Source organism: Dufourea novaeangliae, unplaced genomic scaffold (genome assembly GCF_001272555.1).
Source record: "Dufourea novaeangliae isolate 0120121106 unplaced genomic scaffold, ASM127255v1 scaffold64, whole genome shotgun sequence".
In the NCBI taxonomy this organism is placed as follows: domain Eukaryota; kingdom Metazoa; phylum Arthropoda; class Insecta; order Hymenoptera; family Halictidae; genus Dufourea; species Dufourea novaeangliae.
The window spans coordinates 948,001-974,787 of NW_015373954.1; the positions used below are offsets into that span (position 1 = coordinate 948,001).

Consider the following 26,787-nt stretch of genomic DNA (forward strand, 5'->3'; position numbering starts at 1 on the left):
ATGTTTACTTCCTCGTGTGCCTATTCTAATAATCTACCGAATCACAGATTTCTTCGGTATTAACATGTAAAAATCATTCTTCGGCCCCAGTGTGTTTATCGGTGACCGGAAATGGTGGTATAAAATTGTAATTCAGTGGTATAAACACTAAATCATAAATATACCTTTTAATTACAATTTTAAAACATCGTTTCCAGTCATCAATTAACAGACTTGATAACTATATATTTAAATAATAGGGTTATACTACGATTAACCGTTAATTAACATTGATTACCTATACTATTCTCACCGTAATTTAACATCATTTATTTTTCAACAGAATTCCAGTAATATTATCAGACATTTCAATTCCCACGATCCCGTTCACGGTTTAAATTTAGAGAATTAGTTGCAAGGGCGGTAATAAAAGATCCCGATCGATTTGTAAATAAGAAATCGTACAAGAAAATTCGCAGAACGCCGAACGTATATAAACCGCGTCAGTTGTTAGACAAAAGCAAGTATAAATCGACAATAAAATTGCAGTATTTCACGGAGTCTTACAAACACCATGCTTTTGACCAGTTAGATTCGGAATCTGCTTTGAGAATCAGTTCATTTCGTTGTTTCTATTACAAAATTTGCTGTGCAAATAATTAAATTGATCTTTACGTGAAAAGGTATTTCATATAATAAATACTTGCAGAAAAGCTGCAAAATCGAACATGATCATTATCTGACTTTGAGTCAAAGTTACCTCAACTTACAGTTCAACAGAAGACACGGTAAATTCGATTAAAAATTGAATTACACTTTGTTTTAGAGAGTAGTCTACGCGATATATACCTAAAATAAACAGTCTAGAGACAAACCTAACTTCAGAAGTCACAGTTACATTAAGAAAAGTTCCTTCGACTGTATACAATTTTCATGGAAATTGGTGCCACCGAGTAATGTGTTGAAAGACGTTAATCCTTATTCTGGCTTCCTCCCTTTAAGTTTGTGTATCTTAAAGGTCCTTGCCAGAGTTGTGATAAGTGTCATGCAAATGCACGGGGCCCTTAACGAGCCCTAAGTTTTTGCCCGGTAGCGGACCGGAACTTTCGAATCGAGTTTCTTGCGGCATTAAAATGCATCCGCGTTCAAATGAACGTGATTACAGTCGCAGGCATTTCGGCGCGGCAAACGACGGAACTTCGTTTCACCGCCACAGGGGTTTGGGGGGTGAGCAGTGGTGAAACTTCTCGGTGAATTGAAAAAAAAAACTTTTTAAACTCTTCGTGATTGCGGCTTGAACCGTTTGTTGCTCGATCCTCGCGGTTTCCCCGCGGCGCTACCTGTTTGTTTTAACAATAATGCGACTCCGTTCAATCCGGAGAAAAGAAACACTCCCGGACGGCGAACAAGCAAACGAATTTTCTTTGGGGGATTTCGGGATTTTCCGCGCGCCTCCTCGCCGGCGAACCGTTTCCGCAATGTACTCGGTTAAGATTTAAGATTATTCAGATAATCTTAATGATCTTGTACACAAAATTTAATGATAGATAATAATAAAGAGGATTATTATTAAACGATTTAGTTATTGGAACTTTGTACTATGTATGTATACTGAATTTTCGACGATCGGATATTCTGTAAAAGCATAAAATCCACAGTGGAAATATTATATTCTAACGTTAACATATCGTATATAAAATTATAATATTCGACATATCATTCGTAATACTGAATATAATAGAAATGTGATAGCATGAAAATGTTGAATTTCTTTATCGTCAATCTCTTCTTCCACTTTATTATGAGAAAGTGAGTTTATAAGTCAGACTCAGTAGAATAAGACTGTTTATAGTCAGACATGTCCTGCGAGCAAGTTTCGTACGAGAGATTTTCTACTTCCTTCATTATCTTTTTTGTTCACTACTTTTCATATGAATGCTTAACCAAACGCAGGTATCATAATACACTTGCTTAAGCAACACCAAGAAATCCGATTTTACAAATGAGTCTGAGTTTGCAAGTGGTTTCGGTTGTATTATAGAAAAGAACAGACTCTGTAATAACATTCGATGTTATACTAAACCGTGAGAACAGACCATTGTGAAGAATTTTCAGAATTCCTGGAAAAATAAGCCATTCTTTCCATTAAATATCGCTTTGCATTAAATCAGCCATTCCTTTCTATTTCTTTGCAACCTATTATTATAATAGTACGTTTCTTGTTTCGAATTCAACCTTCAATTTCTCTCCCTACCATCGAATATTTTTATATCACAGCCCTCTGTCCATGTAATCCCCGTAACACAGTCTCTCCTTCTCCTTCAGTATCCCACTTTCCTGATTTGATCCCTTTAATCTCCTCCTGATCTCCACCTTTGTTATCTGACATTTTGAGTCGCTCTTTTGCTTGTTCAACCATCCCCTCTGTTTTCGTCCCCTCCTCTGCCGCCCATCCCGTTTTAAGATCCCCAATTCTTAATCCCACTTCATTTCATTCTGCCCCCTTCCCTTAATCCATGTGTCTCTCTCGAGACCTTCTCCATTTCTAGGATTCTCAATCGTTAATCCATTGGCTTTTGACTCTCCTTTCTGTAAGACCCACCCCCACCCCCTCCCACTTCCATGAGATTTAGAATCTTTTCCGTAGACACGCTTCCATTTAAATATTCCAACCGTTTCTTTCTACAATGTGACATTAGTAGACGAACACTTCAACTCGAGAACAGCCTGAAAAAACTATATTATAAATAATACATACATTCTTATTGATTCCCCTTATATTATAAATAATATATACACTGCCAATTCATAAGCACTGGGACACCTTACTATTCCATCTAATATATCTCTCTTGTTTACCATAATATCTAGTTCTTTCGCTCAGCTTCCTTCGCAGCATCACCTCCTCCATCTTCTCGCCCCAACTCTCCCTTTTATCCACCTTCTGTTTCGCAATCTGCCCCACTCTGTGAACCCAACGCAGCCCACAAACGAACGTCGACGATATGCACCTGTGCGCTTTCATGCCCTCTCCCCCCCTCTATCGCGGTCCCCGCCAGCTAGAGAGAACCGTATGCCTCTTTGATGTCACTTGCCCAGACTCTCTCCTATGTACCTGGGTAGACGAAAACGGGAAGGAGAGAACGGCAAACGACAGAGAGACGCGACCAAAAACGCTCTTCAAAGCGCAGATTTACGTTTCACCAGGCGGCTTTCCACCGGGCACGGCGAGAATGTTTTCCTATTCCATGTATCCGGCAGCAGCCTAGCAGACACGCGAGTAGCATCAGCCCCCTCCGGCCGGCGAGACGCGTTTTCCAAGGGTAAATCGGCCTCCCCCCTCCTGGCGAACGCTTTAATCGTCGATCCTTTGGGGACAAGGGGAGGGCAGCCCACGTCGCTTCAAACGATGATGAACCTGTGTGTGGTCGACCTCGATTTTTCAACGTGGCAACTGATGAGAGAGTCCACCTCGTATCCCCGTCCGAGAACACGCGAATTTCTTCCGATGATCTCATCCGTTTAACCTGTCTCTGTCGACATTCTTTTTTTTGTGCTTGCAAAGTCTTCGGCGCGATTTTGCCTCCGATGCTTCATGACAAGCTGGTGTGAATATTAAATTAATATTTCTCGATGTCAGTATTTATGAGGTTCGGATATTAGCAGTTAAAGATATGTTCGAATAATTCCTGACACAGAAATTTCTGCTGTTTCGAGTTTCGTTTCTAAGATGTAGAATGTACAATTGTTTATGAGCCCATTTTTGTAAAAATATGATATTGGTATTTCTTGCACCAAACCACAGATTTAAAAAAAGACACAAATTTAGTGTACTGGATTGGTATCGAAAAGTATACAAATTTTACAGATTATTTGATATGTTTTAATTAGTCATGGCGACGATGGTCATTCCTACAGCAGTCAATGTGTTAATACATTGAGTAATATACAAGATACCCTGTAATTCTGATGTATAACAAATTGCATGCGGTTAAGATAGTGTCGAAGTATATTTGGAAATATTATTTCTTGTGATTTTTCAGATCAGAGGCCGTCGATAGATCAGCAGCAGAGACCTGGAAAAATCCACTGACAAGAAGGGAGAAATCGATTATCGTGACCACCAGAGTGACTGACACAGGAAGACTGACCAATCAACAGAACGACTCCGTTGGAATTGTTTTTCGAGCAACTCTACCACCAACGCAAAGCATACTTCGATACATGTTTCTCTTCTGAACCATCGTCAAATTCTAAGTCTCAGCCACTTCAGCCAAGTTCCAACATCAGAAAGACATCTTCCTCGGTATCGATAACGAAAAGTCTCCATAAAAATTCGCCGTAACATCGACACCGCCTAAATATTCCAATTTTCAGATACTTCCAACCACGCCACGATCATCGTGAGGACAAAATCCCGTCGGTGCAACGTCACCGATCCAGAGGATCCATGCCGTTCCACCAAAAATTTTCTCGGAATCTCCGTTCAGACCAGTGGACAAACGGTTTCGTCGAATCCTGTCGAAACCAGCGACGAGGGAAAAATTCGAATTTCATCGAAGGCGTGTGATGGAGCACTGTTCTCGCGGGACAAGGAGGCGAGAGATTCGGACGACGATAAATTCGGATCAGCGGCGCGAATAAATCCTCGGGCGCGTCGAAGGGCGAAACGGATGCCGGAAGAGAGAGTCGCCGGTGGGGGGGGGGGGGGGGGAGGGAATAGAAGATCGCTTGGATAAATTCCCGTGGACCCGCGAATAAATTGAAAGAAATACAGGGAAGGGGGCGAACAAAAAAGAACGCCTGATAAACAGTGAGTAATGGGGACGCGAATTGCCCGCGCTTGACGAACGAACGACCACCCACGAGAATTCTTCCGGTGGCGCTGATTGGAGGACGTGAAACGACTCGAAATATCGGAAATTCGAAATATATGTCGGATGATATCGCAGCATCTTTGATCTTTCGTGGATTTTTTTAGAGAGTCTTATTGAGGAGAAAAGGAACAACAGGACCGGAGGATTTTAAAGGGAGGAGAGATTAGAGGATGAGAGAGAACTGAGAGGGAAAAGCTTGGCGAAGAAAGTTCCTAGTGGGAAGTTTGTAAAGGGGTGTTCGGAAGAAAAATTTCGAAGAAAGGTAGATACCTGAGGGAAAGTTTAGATAAATTTTAGAGAAGTTTCGGGGGATGATCTGAGATAAGATTGGAACAAGCTGCGTTGAGGGTAGAGGCCACGGTAAGAAAAATTAAATTAGGAAATTGAAGGGAAAGGATTTGAAGACGATTTAAAGAAGCTGGAAATCTGTGGAAGAAGAAAATACCTGAAGCGGTTGGAGAGTCCGAGGAACTGGAAATATTTGAGAGGATATCTACAGGAAAAAAAAACTGAAGGCCTGTTTAAGGGAAAGAAGAAATTATGGGTTAAAGGGAGTACTAAATAGATGTGTAAGAAAGGTTATGATCCTGAGAAATACAAAAAAATATGTTAGAGAAAGAAGAAATCTGACAGTAGTGTGAGGCAAGAGGAGACAGAACACCCTAGGAACATCACAATTATCAATATTAACAATTATTCTGTAGAAGGGGATTTTTAGTTTCAGAGAATTCTAAAGAATAAAAAGGGTAATTTATAAAACGGGGCATAATAGAAGAAGAATAAGAAACACAGAAAAACTCAGAATATCTTAAAAAGCGTGCTTGAGAATCTGTAAGTATTTTATAAGGGGTCCATGCATTTGAAAGACGTGTAAAATACGGTGAATGAGATGATAATAAAAAAAGGACACGAATAAATCCAGAAGAGAATTGAAAATGAGAGAAGATCAAAGAAATCTTGGAGATCTTCAGAAAAATTAGGAAGTAGTGATCCAATAAATATGTAACTACAAGTAGTCAAAAGGTACAGACTAATGGAAAGTCACTTTGAAGGATACTACCCAGACACCGTAAAGCCAAGTTTCACCTAAATATTAAGTGTTATTCGTACACATTATTCCACTCACCAAAACAGTTTAACGTTCACTCCTAATGGCGCAATACAATTTAACGTATTTGTGGCCATTAAATGGATACGAGAACCCCCATCAAAGAGCTTACGGCTAACCGTAAAAATACCAGACGGCTGACGGTATGAACATCAAAGTGAAGACGACACTTCCAACGTCGCCATAGAAGAGACACCCTATTTTCTTCACGCTGAAAACTTCGTTCTTATTCTGTTCGTATCTTACCAACGAAAAAACTTGCAATTGAACGTGGAGAACGATGCCACAGACTTCTGTATATCGACAGGTGTATTCGATACGTTTAGTTGAAGTGGAATTTTTATTCAGTGTTGTTGATATAAAACGAGGATAAAAAGATGATGGCGGGTACTGGGGTGAGTGTCGGTGGGACCGCGATGCTGAGGACCAGGCGCAGGGATGTCAGCGTGAAACCGAACAGAAAACTCGACCGGAAGTCCTCCAGAGGGATGATCTACGAGAACGAAGAACTGAGGCTGAGGACCATTCATATCAACGCTGAGGTAGAACAAGGTAAGACAGAAACTTTGGAAGAACTTTTATTCGTGTAACACCAGCGATAGCTAGACTGTGAATGCTTATGCATTTTTAACATCACCGAACCCAGAAGAATTCTGAAAAAATGTGAAAAAGATCTGACAAAAATCTAGAAAAGTCTGAAAAAAAAATCTAAAAAAGTAGTGTAGTAAAATAGTAAGCTTACTGAAATATAAAATCTGAAAAACAAGCGTAGTAAAATAATGAGCTTACTGAAGTTTAACCTCTTGCAAACGGAGTGTTTCGAAGCTAAACAAAACTTTGGGAAGTTGAACTCGATACTACGGCAATAATAGATAAGTATTCATTAGATTTATCGTAAGTGCAACAAGTTATGAACGTTTATGGAAATTTCCTTTCTAACGGACGATTCTATTGCGATTTCGTAGAAATACATGTGAACAGTGACTAGTAATTTTGAAGGCGGGAGTATGGCAGGCCTGGTTCTTCGTCCATCCACAAATAGACGCCGTCGTACACTAGAACCGTGCGTCGAATACGCTGCGAACTATTTTCGAAACTTGGCCAAACGCGCCAAGCTTGCCCGGCCGACGTGCCGGCGGTTCCAGCCGTTCGAGAGCGTTCGAACGGGAATTTAGCGACCGCTTTAAACGGACAATTCGCAATAAATTATCGCTCTAAACAGTCCCCCATGCTTCGCGAAACGTAATATTTGTGGGGAACGATGATATTTGTGCGGTACCTTTAGGTACGAGAGAGAAACACAGAGAGACTATTTGTTTTCTCTTCTTTATTCTGATAACCTGTGTGTTTCGAGGAAGTTTCTGGTTGAATGATCGCTTGAAAGTGAAACGCGCGTTTCGTGTCGGTTATCGAGGGAACGGAAATGAAGAGGAACGCGGAAAGTGGAGAGATTAATGTTCTGATGGAATTGATTGCTCTTCTGGACAAATGATTCGAGGTCTCTGAGGATGGTAAGTGTTGGGAGTGATGATTGACTACAGACCTAGACTTTTATGGATAAGTTGACAAGATTTTTCACAGATTTAGGAATTAGTAATCAGTTAATTAGTATAAACTTTAGAAATTTTAAAGAGAAAATATTTTTAATACGAAAAAGGAATAATATGTTGATCTAGAAGATACTAGACTGAATAATTAGAATAAAAAGAATAATCAAAGAATAGTAAGAAAAATTGAAGATAATTCGTTGCCAGGAACATTTCTAAACAATACGTTGAAATTCCAATATAAGGAACAAACGTACAAGAAGGTGATTGAGATGAGATGGACAATACTATTAAATACAAAGAAAAATCTATGTTCTGAGAATGATTTTTCCATTGTCACTAAAAAATTATGACTTTCGTGCCAACGGTTTCGTTTTCTTTTTCTGAATCCAATTTCCTGTATTAACATTTTCACGCCACTCTGTGATTTTTATTTTTATGCGAACGAAGGATCGCTGTATTATAAAATGCCAAGAAAACGGGGATAAGAGGTGGTTAACGGCGAAGAAAGGGGAGGGTAATGACGCAATCATGGCGGAGTGTATACCGCGATGGAATATTATCGTAGTGGCGAAGAAACGTGAAAAGCCGGCGATTCCCTCGAAATTTGTTTACCCACCGAGCCAAGAAAAGCTTTGTTTTGGCAGCCATTGCTCCCCCACGGATCTTGGTTGTCCGTTCGAAGCTCTAGAAACCCAGATGTCGTCGCGATACGGTATACGCTCTTCGTACACGAGCGATCCGTCTTCCCCTATAGCCACCGCGGAAATGTGGTTCTCGAAAGTCAAAACAATTTCGACGGCCCTGGGATGAAATGTTGACGTTGCCCAAGATTTATTAAAGCGTCCCGAGGCCCCCGATATATTCCGATAGGAGAGATCGAGTTCAAAGCAAACCCACTGGGATCATTCACGGCGTAATACTGGTCGTTCGTCGATCACAGACTTCATGTACTACGGCGATAACAAACAGAAGAAACTCCGCGCGGAAACTTGCACCGTGTGAAATTATTTACAAACTTCGCCACAGAGATTTCAGACTTACAACGAAAGATGAAAAAGAATTTTTTTTTAGATTTCCCTTCGAAAATTGTACGTAAGTTCACGAGGAACTGTGATTCAAATTGCAGGGAATTTAATAAATTGCACCGGGAATAACGAAAATTCGATGAATAGTAATTTGAAATTTCCGTATTGCGATAGTGTTCTATCTCGTTCACTGAAGTAGTGAAAATTTGAAAAGTTTTACTACATAGTTTGGTAGAATTGTCGATAAGTCATTGATGAATCGTTCTGTTTGAATACAATTGTAGTACAATTTGAATTTAGATAATATTCCAACTTCATTTTTTGTAAAAGTGACGGAAAATGATCGAGACCAAAGATGCAATATATCACTTGTGTGGCACAGGCTTTTCGATATTCGGAAAAATGAACATAAAATTTGGCAAAATGTAGTGAATTGTTTACTGATGCACCTTATATTATATGTTACAAAAGTTCTTTGAATTTTCGAAATATTGTACCTTTTCTACATTTACCAACCACCAGAATGAGCTGCAATTTTCTCTCGGAATTCATTCCCAGACCTTCCACACGTGCAGATAGCCGAGTAATTAAATCAGCTCCAGAGAAACAGTGGCAAAAACAACAATATTTCGTTGGCCATGAGCCGGAGCTTTTTTCCTCGAGCTTTTGACAGACGTGGCAGGGGCGCACTGACATATTAAATGACCGTCTGAAGGAAAAAAGTGCGCGAACGTTGGAATAAAACGTGAATTTCCGGTTCCACTAACTGTGCAGTCGAACGTCTTTTACCGGTATTTGCGAAAAATTAATTAAAATTATGAATTATTTTAAATATTCGTACTCGAAACTGACAATGGCTGTCGGAGGGAAGAATTTTTAAATTTTGATAACTGAACAAGTTACACTTCACTGGATATTATCCTTTTGTTAAACTCTGATCCAGCTAAAATAGCGTTTCAACATTACAATGAATCAATTCTTTTTTTTTTTTTTTTTTTTTAAAATCTAGCATTTAATATTAGCCTAACTGAATAAGGTTCCTTATTCTTACTATAAATTACGTAGCATCTCGTCTATTCGAAGTATATACGTATGTATTTAGGTATTCGGCACAGTTTTTATGAATAACTCGGACCAATTCAATCCCATCTACACTTATATCAACGACGTAACTTCAAGGGGTCTGTTTTCTTGGCGAAAGCCAGACGCCGTTTGCGTCACAGATTATTTTAAGGCGTTTTTAAAATACTCGACAACTAAGAGATAAGTGCTACTATTAGTAGGCTCTAAACGCAAATATTCGAATCAATGAAAAATGTCCTTTTTACATTCGAATACCTTAGTTAAACTAGACCATTAGACTAAACCAGTAGACTAAAGTCAGCATTCATGAATTAGCGAATAACCGACCTATACACGATCTGAAAATTAAAACTCCCCAAATTCACAAGTTAATCGTTTCGTTTAATTCCTGACTGGTACTAAAATCAACAACACCTCTATACAACTATCCTCTACATGACGTAAAAATTAAAACACAATGTTCACGAAATAGCACTTTCCATCGATCCCTAATTAGTACTAAAATCCAGAATACCAGTAGACAATTACCCTTTTCGCAATCTAAAAATTAAAGCTCGACCAATCCTCAACGTTCACGATTTCGACAGCTTCGTTCGGTTCCTAATTAGTACTAAAACCAAGGGGGAAACCTACACAGCCACCCCTCCCCCACCCCCCCAGATTCCAAGAGACTCCCGTGACGGGCCAGACCAAGAATCTCAGGCACCTCCAACATTTCTGGTCCACGTGTGACGAAAGAATCTTCCTCGAAGCTGGCTCGACGGGCCAGCAAGCCACTACAAAAGATTTAAATAGTCGCGGGCGCGAGCGAGAAAGAAGCCGCGCCGGCTCCAATGGAGTGTGGGCTGCCGTCAGGCATCGAACGATGTAACGTCCGCGGACTAGTTTTCTCTGGCGGCTCAAAACGACCAGCAATGCCGCGGTCTTTCACCGGAAACTCTTCGTTTTTCGTGCGTGTGGGACGCTTCGCGACGTCACGATGCCCGTAATTCACCGGTGGATCGCGAAACGACAGTTCCAAGCAATCGATTCGAGAATCTCGATCGAGCGTGTTACGTGTAAAAGGATGTGGGTGTTGTTGACAAATTCCACTGAGGATTGAATCGATTTGTGTCAAGTGGTAATAATGATAGAGATTAGCTGACACAAGTGAAAGTTGAAAGAAGACTTTGTTAGTGTTAATACCTGATCTTCGTGGCGAAAGTATAGTGTCTGTACATGAAGGTGAATGTTTAACTTGCTGTTCAGTTCCTTTGTGCTAGGGGTGGACAGACTGACAAGATTCAGTAATTGGAAAGATACTGGAAAACTGGAATTCGAAGGATCTAGTTGAACAATTTCAATTACCGATGAGAATATTTCGAAACTCGACTAAAGAATCTCTGAGTAGCCCTTAAAAATTGGATCAGTCAACGATTTCGTAAAGAATAGATCAAGAACACTGGGCTCTCAGGTCAAACCTACAATCACGAAATTTTTCGAAAAAGAATGCAAATAATCGTTGAAATATCGAAAAACGTGAGGGAACTCTAACCTGAAGATTCATAAAATTGCCAACCAGGACCACCCAGATTACATGTTCACATCTGGGACCCAAATACTCGAAGCCGTGGAGTCTAGAGGATCGCCGCATTTCAAAGCGAGAACCGTCAGAAAACTGGGACATTTCAAGCTCAAAGGACTTCTGCGAACGTCAAAGAGTCCGTTGGATCGACCAATATCGTCCCCCGAGAAGATGTTCCGAATTCAAAGTCGCCCTCGGGAGGAGTGGACGAAAGGAAAACGAAGTTTCCCAGCACATGTCGAACACACTGGGTAGCAAACTGCTTGGGGGATCTGGATCAAGGACATAGAGCCAACAAAGTGGCTCTGTGTTTCGACGTCGGTGGAAATGAATGGGTTGCACGTTGCACGGCGATCCATCAAACCGGGACGGCCGCGTTTCCATCGCCGGCGACGATTCTCGGTAATCGGGCGTCGCGATGACGTTCAGGTGCGCGTTTATTTGTTGACGAACCGTTGCCCAGGATTATCTGATGACTCTCCGCCGGAATGACTACGGCCGGCCAGTGTGTCTTCTCGTCCTAGATCGCGAGTGCTCGCCGCCGTCACGGGGCCAGAATTATAACTCGCTGACCGGCCGAGCGTTCGGGGATAACACGACCGCGATTTTCGAGCGGAGAGATGGACAGACGACTCGGGGGTGGTCATCATGCAGAGAAGAGAAAGGGGTCAAAGCAGGAAGGATGGTAAAGGGAGTACGTTTCAGTAGTAAACGGTTGACGGATTCAACCCATATGGTCAACCCTTTATGGTCCAAAGTTAGGACATTCCAAATTCTAATGATTTAATGAACCTCGATCAATATTCTCGTATGTTACATTGCGTTGATGTATACCGGTTAATAGGAATTCGTAAAGCTATGTTTTTGTAGTAGTTACCGAAAAGGGTTAGTGTGCAAAATACAGACGTAAGAAAAGATCCCTCGGCGCTCGTTTTCCCCGCGGCGATCCACAGAATAGAAAAGGGAACAGGAGAACGCGAAACCATCTGAACTAATTCCGCAAAACTGCCGGGGATACGCTTGAAACTGCAAGAAACCGGCTTTCATGCTCGGCCTAACAGTGCTCGGCCCGCGAAGACGCTTTATGGAAAAAGTTTTTAATATTCTCTTGCCTCGCGCTCCGGCTCGAGCCTCGACGAGATCGCGAGGCGAAAAAAGAGAGGAACGAAGACACGATAATGACCACGGGGCACAGGTGGATATGATTCTCGTTGATAGAATCTGCGAAAGCTTTTCGTTTCTTTTCGCGACGAAGGAGATATCATTCGATCGTAACATGGAAGGGGTGGGAGGCAAATTTCCTGAGGAGAGAAATAAGAAGCGTGTCGACCAGGCCCATGGATAAGGATTCACGGTGAAATTATCGTTTATTTCGCGATATTAAAATTCTCGGGCGAATATTTTCTATGGTTGGTTCGTAACAGCGTATAGCCTGTACCTTCGCTTTTCGCACAGTTTCTCTGATTTTTCATTCGTACACCGGTCTGTTACTAGACTGTGGATTTTCTGCATTTATACAGAATTCTCTGAAAGTCAATAGGGCGAAATTTTTAATAAAGTGTACTGAGCTTTTTATTTTCTGTTTAACCGCAGAGGAACCTTGATAAGGCAGAATCATTTCAATTCGACTCCAGTCTTTGGAAACATCTATATTTGTATAAACATTCGCAACTTGTTAATAACAGAATGTGTTCATTTTAACTTAGGGATATTTGAGGGGATATTTCGAGCTAGTTCTTCCTTATATTTGTTTAAATATTGGCCAATTTGATTAGATCCACATTTTAAATTTTTTCAAAAATTTAGTGGCAAGGCACTCGATTGGTGCTTAACTATCTATATTTTTATATTTTCATGGAAATAATAAAATACTAAATGACGAATGATCCAGACTATCGTTTAAAAATGAAAATATTCCATCAAACAGTAATTACGCTGTTTTAATTAAACTTCTGCGCGTTTAATAGATGCTGCAATAACTAGAAAACTATCAAGGATAACCTGACCGACGAAATATTGGAGGATTCTTTGAGCGAGTGACGATGTAATAATATCGGGACGTAATTATCAACTGCAATTAACTTGGTTGGAAATCGTTAAAGGAAAGTGGCGAAAGGTAACTTCCCACCCAGGCTGCATGAAAATCACCGGGTTCTAAAGTAAAATTGATTCTAATTTGAAGTGAAAGCTGTACAAAGATTCGCAGGAAAGAACTTTGACTAAACTTGTAATTGACGATTATGAAGGCGAACTCATAAACAACTTCTGCTTTACGTCTAAAATAATAAGCTGTAATTGAAGTCATTATTTATGAATAAATACAACTGACATAAATGAAACACGAATGAAGTATATAAAATAGATCGAGGTTAACAAGATCAACGATTTAATTCAAGTTTTCAGATTCTTGTCCAATTACTTAAAATTTATAGTCTTCAAGGATTCAAAGTTCCACTCAACTTCTTTCTTACTGTATTTGTATTTTAATTATGAATCTTAACTTCAAGACGTTATTAAAAAAAACTGTACAGAATTCCCCGATGACTATTTCGACTAATTTACATTTTTTTTTTAAATGACTTCGTATAAATCTACGACGATTAAAATGTTATAACAATACATTTTCTCAGATCTTTTGTAACTTTTATTGCGACATGACATTAAAGGAATTAGTTAATTTATAAATTAGTAAATTTTCAAAAGTTTGCCATATTTATCGACCGATCGAAAAAGATATGCGTTTATCGTTGGTAGTTCTAGTGTTAAAAGAGTTGTGCAGAATTCACTCATGTCCACTTTGACTAATATACATTTCTTTGAAATAATTTCGTAGAATCTCAGCTGTTTCTACAAATACGACAAATCATTCGCGTTAAACTAACACTTACTCTGACGAGGACGGGTGTGTAGGACGCGCAACGGTGCACTCCCGAGCGATGCACGCGGCCGTCCCGCTGCACATGCAGTCGTATTTCGAAGGCACGTGACTGTACTAGCAAAATTAGAATACGTCGGGAAAAGCGATCCGACGCCGGGAATCGCCAGAAACGCGGTTTGACATCGCGACAATGAACCGCCACTCCTGAAGAAGAAGCCTCGACAAGCGCTGGAAGGGGTCTGTGTCTCTGATCGACGGGAGAGATCCCTGTCGGACCAATCGATAGATCCTAACGTCGATCCGCGGGAAAACTCGCGAGTGATTCAAACGCGACGGATGCAGGACAGTGAGTAAACAAACGCGCGTATGCGCGGGAAACTCGAATTTCGGGTATTCAGGGTAAAATTTTGAAAACAAAATATTTCTAACACTATTTTGAAATCGTGACTAATCCAAGAATTCGTATCTTAATTCAAATAAATTCTTTCAGCTTTGCTATGACCTAATTTACTACGTGTACAATCAAGTCATGAACTGTATTTTATAATTATAAGGTGATATATGTTCAATATAAAATATATTACCGACATTTCACTCGGTAAGAATCTTGTAGGCTCTTGGAAACTCATTATGAAAAGGAATTCAACGATATGGATCCTTGACTTAGGACGAATAAAATACTGATCTCGTCTAGAAATAATCATTTATTGGTATACGTAATAATTTCATATTGGAAAACTATTTCTTCGATACCATACTGTTTACTTACGTAAAATATTTAAACAATCGCCATGGGAATACTGTCCAAGTGTTATAACGTTCGTGGAAACATCCTTTCTATATTGTTTTTTGTTTTCAAGACTTATACATCTGCAGTTACCGATCATTTTTACTTGCATTAATTTATACAAACATTATTATTATCGTCATGACATCATGCATTAGTTTCTCACGATCATTCAATGGGAAGAAACTTTATAACTACAATAAAATCTGTGGAGAACACTGCACCATTCACCGTCGTATATTCCAAGTAGAATAAACTAGCCATGGTCAGGCGCGTTCAAAAGCACCTAAAGCTCAATAAATTTTGACACTCAATGTCCCTTGAACAATTATACTCGAAATTCTGAATTCGTTCCAGCTTCAAGTTAATAACAATATTTCCAAGATAATAATTTAATAACACATTCCATTAATAAAATACAAATGATCTCGTACTAAAAGATCACAAAGTTTTCGAGAATACGATCAACTGGAGTTATTAGAATAATTTCCACAACTTCTTCCTTCAAAAGTTCATCATTCAGACTCGCAGGCACCCCTTGCAATGCGTTTCGAAGTAGCTGATTAGGTTTCGTTAATTGTTCCAGAGGAACGTCGCGGAGCCTGAACTAGTAAATTGAAGGTCTTTGTAGTCCCCGTGTAGAAGCGCGATTGTAATCTTGCCAAGAGCGGGGAAACGCTATAATATTGCAACCCGGTGACTAATTTTAGCGACAATGGGAATGGGTTTTTCTCCTAACGCGATTAGTCATCGCGTTACGAGTGAGAGAATTGTCGAGGTGTTACGTGTTTCTTAGCAGAATTTAAGTACACCCCGCAAATTGTTCAGAAACCGAAAATCGTAATTTTTTCATACAAGGCCAGAAATAAAAGAAATAAATTCAACATTTCGTAATATTGTATTTACTAATAAGACTACGAACTACGAAGTACTAAAATACGTAAAATATACTACAACTTCCTCTTCTTCGGTTATTTTCTAATGTTGACCGTTTACGAAAAAAACGATGGTACAAATTATCGCGAACACCCTGTATACGATAGAAGTCTGTGGTTTCACCCAACTAGAATTACCATCCAACCAACGAACATCCCAAAAAAGGGCGCTCGACAGTTTCGCGACAAAATTTCCACCGCTGGAAAGTAGGTAAATCCTCGTACCGGAACGTCATCCGCAAAAATACATGCACTTCGGTCGCGCGCAATTTTCCCAAATAGAAAACCGCGTGCAAGAATATCCCCGTCGGCCTCGAAGACCACGTTGTTAATTCGACGCCCTGTTCGCGAACGTCAGAAGGGGAGGGAAACGGTGGAGACAAAAAGAGGGGAAAAAAATTGCCGTCGAGGAACCATCGTGTTCTATTTTCACGGGTCGCGTTTTTCTCGAGAACCCAGGGTGTTGGGGGGGGGGGCTCTGTGGGCCTTTGGAAACCTAAACTCGCCGATGATGCGCCTACCCGACGAAGAAGCAACGTTTCGAAACGCGCCCGGTGCAACGTGACCCTTTTACCAGTCTTTTGAATTCCCGCCGGATCCAGCGTGCGCGCACTAGGCTCGCGTCAACCGTGAAAACAGCCCCCGAAGAGCTTTTACTAACGGATTCGAGACCAACCGACCGGGAAAACACCGAAAGCAGCGGCCACTCGACGATGGAAAACGTTGTCTCTGGCCATGGTCGGGGGAGGATTCGGAGGGAGGGGGTATCGCTTCACACTCGCGATCCGAAGATGGACAAACGAAACAGGGGGTGTTCCCGGCGTTGCATTCGAAACAGCATTTTAACGACCTGCCTTTGATACCTCCGCGTTTTTCGACGGGTGTCTGTGAAACGGTGGAATTCAGTCGAATTTTTTTTTTTCGGGACTCGGGTTCATGGTTCGTGTTGCCACTGTGGAATACACGGTTTCTTTTGGAATTTTTTTTAGCGTGAGTAAGTTTATAGAAAGACTGGACGGTTTTTTAGACCTTTGAAACGTCGAATTAACTTTTATTGGTCGAGAAATGTTTTATTGCGTGCGTACTGATTTTATGATTAATCAATTGGACACGTGGAATTAAAATTTTTCATTTTATAGGTGTTTAGTGTTACAGATTTTTAGTGGGTACAGGATTTTTGGAAGCCTAAAAAATGGGAAAAATTAGGCTTGGACGTATACGAACCAGTTTTTCTACGGAGGGTTAATTCTAAAATGTTATAGCTAATTTAATTGAGTTTTCAATACACGCCGTTGCTTAGTATATCAATTAGAAAATAGATGAAGTATAATAAAGGGATTATTGTTACCAGCGCTTATTATAACAATGATTAATTGAGTTAATTGACTATTACAATTTTTTACTGCAAAATAACATATGAAAGCATATCACACAGTTAATATTGGAACTATCAAAACATAACTTGTTTGAAAACAGTGTACACAAAGAGGCTGATTGAAAATCCATTAATTATGAGTACGCTGCGTTCAACATATATACGTGGACGTTTAAACAAGCAACGGAAAATTGATATTACAAATTATTAATGTCCAATCGTTAAAGGTGATCAGTGGCGAAAATAACAGCGTGACTTTACAGACAGAAAAAGTATTCATCTTTCGTGAGACTTCTACCTGATCTTCACAACGCAAACACGAGCTGAAGTTTCAATGAGAGCTTGGTGTCGCGACACTTTACAAACGTTTCCCCGTGAACGAAACGTCTCGGTCGGCTGAACGCCAGCTTCTCAGGGGTTAAAAATAACGTCGATGGTAATTATTCAAAGGCATGCAAGTGGATATTTTGACATGGTCATGCACAGGAACGACGTCATCCAACGTTCTATGGAACTTCGTGTCTGGGAATACAACGTGTCTCATGCACAGGGTGTCCCTTGAATCGAGAAACTGCTGAACAGGTCGTTGGACTTTGGATTTATGCATTTACAGTTTGTAGAGCATATGGAACGCAATCAAAGACATAACTTTCTTTTTGTCTTTATGAATTGTTTCTTATAAACTGAATTACTTTATTGTCAATTTTGAAAGAAGTAGGAATTCACACTTTATGAATTATTTTATAAAATTTCATTTTACATGAAAATTCGGAGTCCTTGGGATTATTATAAAACATACTTTTTGAACGTATAGAAAATTAGATATTTTGTTTTATTATCAGAGAAAAATTTTGATGAAGGATAATGACAGTCAGATATCACAGTCATTAAATGAAACGATACGAAATAAGTGAATTGTAGATATTTATGTAGATTCCTTTTTTTATGGATTAATTTACATAAACTGGAATTTATTTAACTTACTCGATCGAATTCACTTATCGAAGTCGTCAGACGTAATATTACATCCAATTACTGAATGAATATGTACTAATGATTCTTCAATAAAAATGGCAGATTTATGGAATCCATAATCAGTTGATAATGGAACAGGTTTTACCAAAATTCACTCTGTCAATGTGGTTTGCATACAAATTCTCTATTTTGTTGTATAAACATAAATGAAACAAACGACAGGCAAACTAACTTTCATCGTAACTGAATGTCCAAGTGAGTGACACAAAGTCTAAGGAACCGTCGAAGGAATCACCTTTCTATCAGGACACCTAGTATATCCGCGACGGCGGCGATAATTTAGTGTCAGAGTCTAGTGGCCGTAAAACTCAGCGCGCGCAGGAATACCTCGAAGCCTGTCCGCTGCTCGAAACCATAAACAACGATCTCTTATTTCGACGACGCTGGCTACGCCTATGTCTGTCGGTTCCAGCTCCCTTTCTCACAGGTGTAACCAACCCAATACCGAGCCCACACACGAATCCTGCCTAATATTAATATTCCTATTGGTAGACAAATAGAAAAAAAAGTAGAGTCAAAATTAGTACCATGTTTAAGTGAAGTTTGGACCCAAAGTTTGCTCTAACGACCAGAAACTGTAAAAGTATATAGAAACGTGTTTTCATAGATTAACAAAATGAAAAAACGATCAGAAACTTAGTAAAAACATTCGTAGATATCATTGGTATTTTAATTTTATTTCACATGCTGTAAATGACAATACAGCATTCGTCACGGGAAAATAATTCACCCAGCAGAGAAGTGTCGTTTGGATCAAGTTTATCTATCAGGGCATAAAAATTTAAAGCTCAATTTCAAAGTCTAAGATGAGAATCCCAGGAGGCAGGAAACTGGATGGCTTCGAGAGAGCATCGAAACAGGAAATACCCTATGATATACACGGCCTGGGAGTAACCAGTGACTACACGGAACATTAGTTATTCTGTCCATGGAACTGTTGCCCCGGAGAGATAGTCCTGTCCCTGTCATTCTGCTAAAAGACTCAGACTATTTTTAACTTGGAAAAATGGTTCTCACTTAATATTACTGTTCCAGTTATTAAAAGCACTGTACAATCAACATTAATCTACTACACGTTCTTCACCATTACTAATTTTATTCAATAACAAATTACTCTCATTAATCGTCACTTAGATAATTGATATATCTACGAGTTATTAATTAGAACTCGATAAAATATTTTATCTTCCATTCAAGAATTAAATTATTAATTCTATCAGTAAGTAATCCACTATATCTTGTGAATCTTTGTATTTATTTCGAAACAATTAAAAATTCTGTGCCATCTTAACAAATCATTATCCGCAATTTTTACCAAAAACAGGAAATCAGAAAGGTATCCTGAATTAAGCTATATTCCCAGTATAGTGGAACCATAGTAGATTACCTACTTATCGATACGCCTAATAAATTAATCGAATAATGGTCCTCACGTGTCGTAACACACCCCGTGCGAGCTGCTAACGCGCAACACTGTGTTGTAAAGGGTGAAATTCTACGATGGTTCGCTGCCATTAAGGTCTGATCCTCCCGATTTATCGTTCATCGATCCCGCAGAAACATGAACGTTCCCGATGCTCGGTCGAGCGAGTTAATCTTCACGACGTGTTGATTAAACGAGTGTTATAAATACGAAAGGCGATCCAGGCGTTGATGGTAATCGGTTCCTCGAGTTTCATCGAACCACCGCTGACAGAGTTGTTCCCCTGTAGCTCGATCGTGATCATTTGCCAGTGGATATTGGCGTGATCTAATTTTGGCCGGTGGCCTGGCATCACCCTGTCGCGTTCGATTATGAGCTTGCACAGCTTACGATTGACCGTGTAATTAACCAGCGATTGCCGGTGGATGTTTCATGAACGTGATGAGAGAGTGGTTGCAATTTTCAACGGAAGATTGATCAGTCTGATGAAATTTCTATAATGGACTCGATGATCGATCTATAATAGTGATTTTTTACATTCAAATTATGAATGTGAACAAATTTCTGAGTCACTGTACTTGAAAACCTCCGAAACGTTTAGCTAACTCTGTTAAATATAATCGAATAAACCTCTTCGAGATTTTTCAAAATGTTGCACTCCCAACATGCCGTTCCTACAACATTCATCGCTCGAACGAGAACTTAAATTACTTCGAAAAATGAAACTCACCGACTGAACACATCCTTGCGATGGAAAGAACCAATAGGCAGAAGCCAGACGGAAGGGAGAGGGACCAGGGAGAGTTCCAGAGGCTCGTTAATATCGTGCCCCCGTAAATATTTTCACCTTCGCCGGGCAAACAGGCGCGAACTTCTGCGCCCGGGGTTCAATCAGCCGGGGCTCACGCGCGATTTCTTGTTTTCCCCGCTCAAAGGAAAGACGGGGGAGAGGGGCCAGGCGGTCTCCTCCGCCGGGTTCGTTTGCGTCCCGGAAGCAATTTCCATTTTTCAAAGGGGCCAACGCGAGCAACCGATGGGGAACTTGACGAAACCAAATATGCGGCTCGCCACGACGTTCGCTTTGATCAGCTCCTTGCTACGGAAAAAAAAGAGGGTGAAATCGCAGCGCCCACCACTGACGTTTCCTCTCCTTTTTCTGTCGCGCCTACTACCAATCTCTCCCGGTTAATGTACGTCGTCTCTGTTTATGTACACCTCTTCCGGGGAAAGCAACTCCTTGCTGGCGAAATAATTAATATCGAGAACTCATAACGAGCAGGGGAGATAGTACTTTGAAGGCTGTTTACGATTGAAAACGAACGTGTTTTTTCAGTGTGTGTTTTGGTCAGTGATGGGACTGATACGATGCTTATCAATGACATTCAAACAATTCGATACCTAAATATTGTTGCGTGGGCGCGGCACGACTTCCAATAAATAAAGACAATGTTTATTAAAAGAAAGAATTATTTATTTGAAGAGGAGGAGTGCTTATCTTGAAGGAAATTTGTAAGGTGCCGAAATAGTATCCCTCTACGATAACTGTTCCAAAGTAGGCCCGGGTTTCGAGCATTAATCGAAGATTTACTGTAGTCTACACCACAACATTTCAGCTAAATGTTCCCATAGACGATAAACGATATAGAGTTGGAGAGAAGGTTGGGACGACAGATTTTTCGCCTGCTATAGTGCCATACGATACGACAGCGCCACAAACGTTTGCAACTGTCGTTCAAATGATTAAAACGACCTAGGTTATACTATCAGTTCTACGACAAATCGTATCGTCTATGATGTGTTTAAATACCATCGAAAATACCACGTTCACAAAAAGTGTAGCAAGAATTCGCATCTGTTCAGACGAAAGAGCGATCCGCCTAATTTGTAGCCGCTCGTAATACGCCTTTGAATATCAGCATCGGGTCAGGCGAGATATCGGCTAATTCCGTGGATTCCTCCGCGGGGGTAGAGTATTCTCGACACGTGAGAGAAAAAAGAAGGGAAACAGGAACGGAGGGCCGGGTATATAGAGAGGTTTAATACGATCCAAATAGCCGTCGGTGTCCACGCGGAAAATCCGAATTTATGAACCTCCGGAAGGATTTAATTTATTTAAATTTCCGGCCAGGAGAGCGCCCTCCCACTTTTAATCCTGATTTACCACATGGCTTTTCTTGTTACACACGTAGGGCTCGCGCGCACGCCGAGCAGATTAACCGACCTGTTATCGCGCGACTGCTTATAGAGCACCGCGTTCATGCGGCCCGATAAGCGTCCCAGGAAACTGGACAAAAGGGTCTTCGAACTTTAGTAGTGACATTTCCGGAAGAGGATACCTGAGATGAAGAAGGAATGGAATTTTGTTGCACCATTGTTCAATGGGATCCCATTATGGGGAATCGTAGCCATCGGTCATATAAGTAAATTGGAAGTGTTACAATCGATAACCCTACGAATGATAGTGAATGCATCATGGATCATAAGAACCTTAGATCCAAAAAAAGATTTAGATATATCAACTGTTAGAAATAAAACGACCAAATACACAAGTAGAATCCTTATAAATCTACTAACAGTGGAAATGTCATCGATCGTCATTCCTAGACGACCTAATAATCTTCAAGAAAATCGTTAAACAACAATTCTTCGAACAGCGATAACAGTAGATCCAACACAAGACTATAAAAATGAAATCACCCTACGACTACTACGTTAACATCGTAATAACTTTAATAAACAAAATCAATTTCCTCGAGAAATAATAAAGAAACCGGAAAGTATAACGGATGTAGCAATGTTAGCGAATCAAAATCCTGAATCTCTGAACTGCATTGTATTCGAGCGTTCGCGTTTAAAGCCCACGTTTCCTTTCCTGTCGCCATGAAAGAACACGGCATTAATCACGCGAAAGAGGCAGGAACGCACAAAGGAAGCAAACTGGAAGTCCGGTTAATCGGTCCTCTAATCTCTCCGGTGTCCACGGGGTCGATCGATCAAAAACAGTGTCGGATAGGAAAGTACACACACACGCACACGCACACACATACATAGTGCCATGGCCATCGCGATTTTTCATTTGTTTCGCGCCAGACTGGCCTTTCGTCGGCGAGATTAGGCGCGTTCCGAACTTCATTCGTATCTCCCCGGTTAAGTAATTGGAAGGTCTGGGCCCCGGGGTGATTTATCACCCGGTTCCTTGACGCAACGAAAGACGAAGGGGTTAGAGGGCAGAAATTGTTGCCAAGGCTTGACCAATGATCGATCGTTTCGATAGGTGCACCGGGCAGACCGTCTGTTGTCGGTCTGGGATCGTGATTAAGTGATTTCCACGGGGAAAACATCGTGAAGGGCAAGAACATATGTGTGTCTGTATGGGTGAAAGGTGTGGGAGTTCGTTATTCGCAGATCGTTATAGAGTTTTCTTTCGATTTTCAGGTCAGAACGACATCAAGAAGCTGCGCAAGGAGAACGAGCAGCTGCGTAGGGAGATATGGAGCCTCAGGGACGAGTACGACAAACTCGAGGAGATCCTGAAGAGGCAGAAGAGCCGCGGAGAAAGCGAAGAATACGAGGTAGTTGGAGAAACTTTCTGGGAAACTGTGGGTATAATAAGGGTGAAGAGTGATCGATAATTCGGTGTCGAGGGTTTTCGTAGCTTTCTTGTTGCGAGATTCGTTTATCCCCAGTGAATCGATTGAATGTATACCGAAAACATCCGATTCCGATGTTCCTGCTACCATTGTATCATTTAATCGTAGTATCTATCAATTCGTGGTTACTTAAAACAATCGTAATATTTACGCAGTCCAATTCCATGGACTTGTGTTTTTCTATTATTATCAGCCCAAGCGAAATTCAATAGAATCCTGTATTTCAGATTCGCTCCGACGAAGATGACGGCCTGCAGTCGGACTATTCCCTCGAGGAGGACGAGGAGTTCGACGAGGACAAGACCACTCAGGACTCCAGCAAGGAGCTCAACAAAGCTGAGCAGCTAGAGAACGCGGAGAACCAGAAAATCTCCTCAGAGAAGATGACCAGCAGCCTGCACAGACTACACGTGGACTTCGACGACCTATCCGTGGTCGAGGAGGAGGAAGAGTTAAAGAAAGAAAAGGATAAAACGTCCTCGGAAGATGGCCAGCAACTGAAGGACGAGAAGAGTCCCTTCACGTTTCTGAAGCCAAGACATCTGCACGAGAACATCCCATTTTACCCGGGCACTTACGAACCACCCGGACTGAGTGGCCCAAGTTACTACGCCGACTGTCCCTTTAAATTTCCGAGCACCCTGAATCTGATGATGGCTCCAGGTGTGCCAGACGTAGCTACCACGTGTCCCAGATTGCACACCGAACCGTTGCTCCCAACCCTAACTGGTGGTAACCTGGACCAGGTCAACGATCAGATTCTGCATGCCCCACCGGCAGGCTGGCAGAGCAATCTGATAATACCTCAGAAACAGATGACAGAATACGGTGATGTTGCTATTCCTTCAGGATTGGAAGCGTTCGGAGGAATTCATCGGGAAGATCAGCAACGGTTTGCGCCCTCTGCAACCGGATTTCCGAACTATTCTGGAACAATTCAGAGAAGGAACGTTGGCCTGAAGCAATCAGATAGTCCCTTCAACGCGACACCCTTCGAAAATCAGTTTAACCCCGAAAAAATGGTCGTTGAGAATGGCTGGGGCTTCGACGTTAATTTGTTGAACTTGAATCCTCTACAGGATCAAAGTCCCAGCGACTTGAGAACGAAAGATGCAGAGGGGAAACCAAAGCACTTCTTTGCTCCGTTGCCGTCGAAGATGAAGAAGCAATCTGAGGAACCATCGCCAACGGTTAGCCATTTTGGAACAGGAAGCAGTTCCTGTAGCGGTAAAACTGAGTCTACAGTGGTGTCTAAAAGCCAGTTGATGCTTCAAAAGGGATCGGCTGATATATGCGTGAATGGAGCTGTGCCCTGCGAAGACAGTATTCACAGGAATAAGGTTGAACAGAGGACGTTCCTCAGCACGGAAAATCTGTTGATCACTGATGAGAGAAGTAATACAGGCAATCAACTTATGAAATCCATGTCATGCCAAGATTTGCCCAGCGAATCCCAGCCTACCTCGATCAGCACCGAAGGCAGACCACAGATGATGACTCAGAGCGACAACACTTTGGACAACATATCCGACTCCAAACCGTACAGGTCTCATTTAAGTGTCACCCTAAAGAGGCCACAGTTCAAACAAACGGCCAGTCCCGACACACCAGAAATACCTAAGCTACCTTCCATGGATTATCGACTGTTCAAAAATCCCTTTCTACGAACCTTCGATCCAACGTGCAGTTACAAAGACCAGAACAACGTCACGAGGCCTCTATCGGTTCAAGTAAACGATGATAATGTCTGTTATTATCGGCCACAGCCTAACATCGCCCCTTTTCACCAAGGAACCCAACTAGGCGCGAGATACAGACCTGTCCAACCCGATCAGAACCGCCTTCTGATCCCTTCGAATCAATTGCTTAATGGGAAACTGGCATCGCCGGCTAACAAACACGATATTCAAGTGACCTCCTTCGAGAAGCCAAGTCCACACACCCTAATCGGTTCGACAACTCCGTACGAACTGAACACTCTACGAAGACTGAACACCAACCCTTATCTTCAAAGTCAGAACTTATACCAAAACATGCCCTTCGTTCCGAGGGGAGGCTTGTATCCACAGCGGGGGATGATGTACTACAATAACTTAACACTGAAGGTGCCGGTTCAGACGCAAACCTCGATCGACGGAGATTCCCATCACGAGGACGAGCAAATGTGTTCGCACGAGGAGAGTGGACCAAGTACACCAGCTGGCCAACGTCGGAAAAAGGCGATCAGAAAGGAAAAAATCGGATTGGCCAGGGAACAGAATCTTTCCCCGTTAGCTCAAAAGAGGCTGAAGAAACAGATCAGCGTGACGTCGTCAGATGTTCCTGAATCCCCCGGCGTAAAGGTGGCCGGAAAGAGACCCAGAAGATTAAGTATAACCACGACCACCACGTCAGAAGGCCAGGAGGATAAACACGAGAGCAGATCTTCTTCTTCTGGCCAAGATTCTCCTAAGAAGGATCAGATGAGAAGGGTATCGTTGTACTTCAATACTAAGAAAAGACCTTCTCTGACTTCCGTGAAGACTACCAGGAGTGGGAGCGTGGACATATCGAAAGATAAGGACACGGCGATGAGTTCGGAAAGGGAAAGGACAAACTCTATCAGCAGTAGAGATACTCCTTCCAAATCGAGAAAAGCTAGCACCAGCAGTGGCAGTGTACCCTGGTGTGCTTGCTGGGGTAATGGATGTATTTAAGTCTGATTCTGTTTGAATGGGACTGGATACTGAAACAATTATATGCATCGTCATTATGTGAGAGTTAAGTGAACAGTGTAGGACACGATAAGCATCTTGTGCATTGGTGTAAGACTATAAACTGTTGCCTGAAAGACATCCATTAAGAATTTTAGTGTGACGGTCGTAAACTTGGTGAAACTTTAAAGGTGCTATGAAAACTCCATAATGTGGACAAGCTTCAAACAATTATCCAACTGAATAACTTATTCCGTGTCGAGTATACGACGAAGTTTAGGCTACGCAGATATTCGCACAGGGACAACTGACCAAGAGATCAAAATTATAGGAATGAAATATTAACCAGACGGCGATATACTCCGCGAGGACCAGTATCGACCTTCCCTCTAGGGGAACCGCTGCAGCCAATAGCAAGGGTCGTAAAAGTACCAGCGACAGAGAACAGGGACACCATAAACCCGTTGCTGTTCAGGTGACAGTTGCAACGGAGGAGGTTCCTGCCAGGAATACGGGAGCACATTCTGCCCTCGATATTTAAGGTGAACGTGGATAGAATTAAATTTGAAAATTAATATTTAACAGGAAAGTATCTTGGACCTAAGCTGGCTAGTGTAATAGATACTCAACGACCCATAGATGTAACCATTCGATCGGACGATCTTCTATCGGTTAAGTGAAATATTAGTTAATTATATTTGTCGGACTAGTAATCCTTCACTGTAACAGTGGCTGGTACCGGATACAAACGTACATGCATTTACTTAGCGTTAATGTTGTATCGTGTACATATTACGATTGAGTATAATACTGACATGCTGTATA

General features: G+C 41.3%; 1 protein-coding gene across 1 annotated transcript; it reads left to right on the forward strand.

Annotated features, from left to right (window-relative positions):
• Positions 1-6,341: 6,341 nt before the first annotated feature.
• On the forward strand, positions 6,342-25,965 carry LOC107186235. The gene is made up of 3 exons (XM_015574061.1): positions 6,342-6,516; positions 23,055-23,191; positions 23,497-25,965. Exons 1-3 carry the CDS (start codon positions 6,342-6,344, stop codon positions 25,963-25,965), a joined length of 2,781 nt encoding a protein of 926 aa, XP_015429547.1.
• Positions 25,966-26,787: the final 822 nt, after the last annotated feature.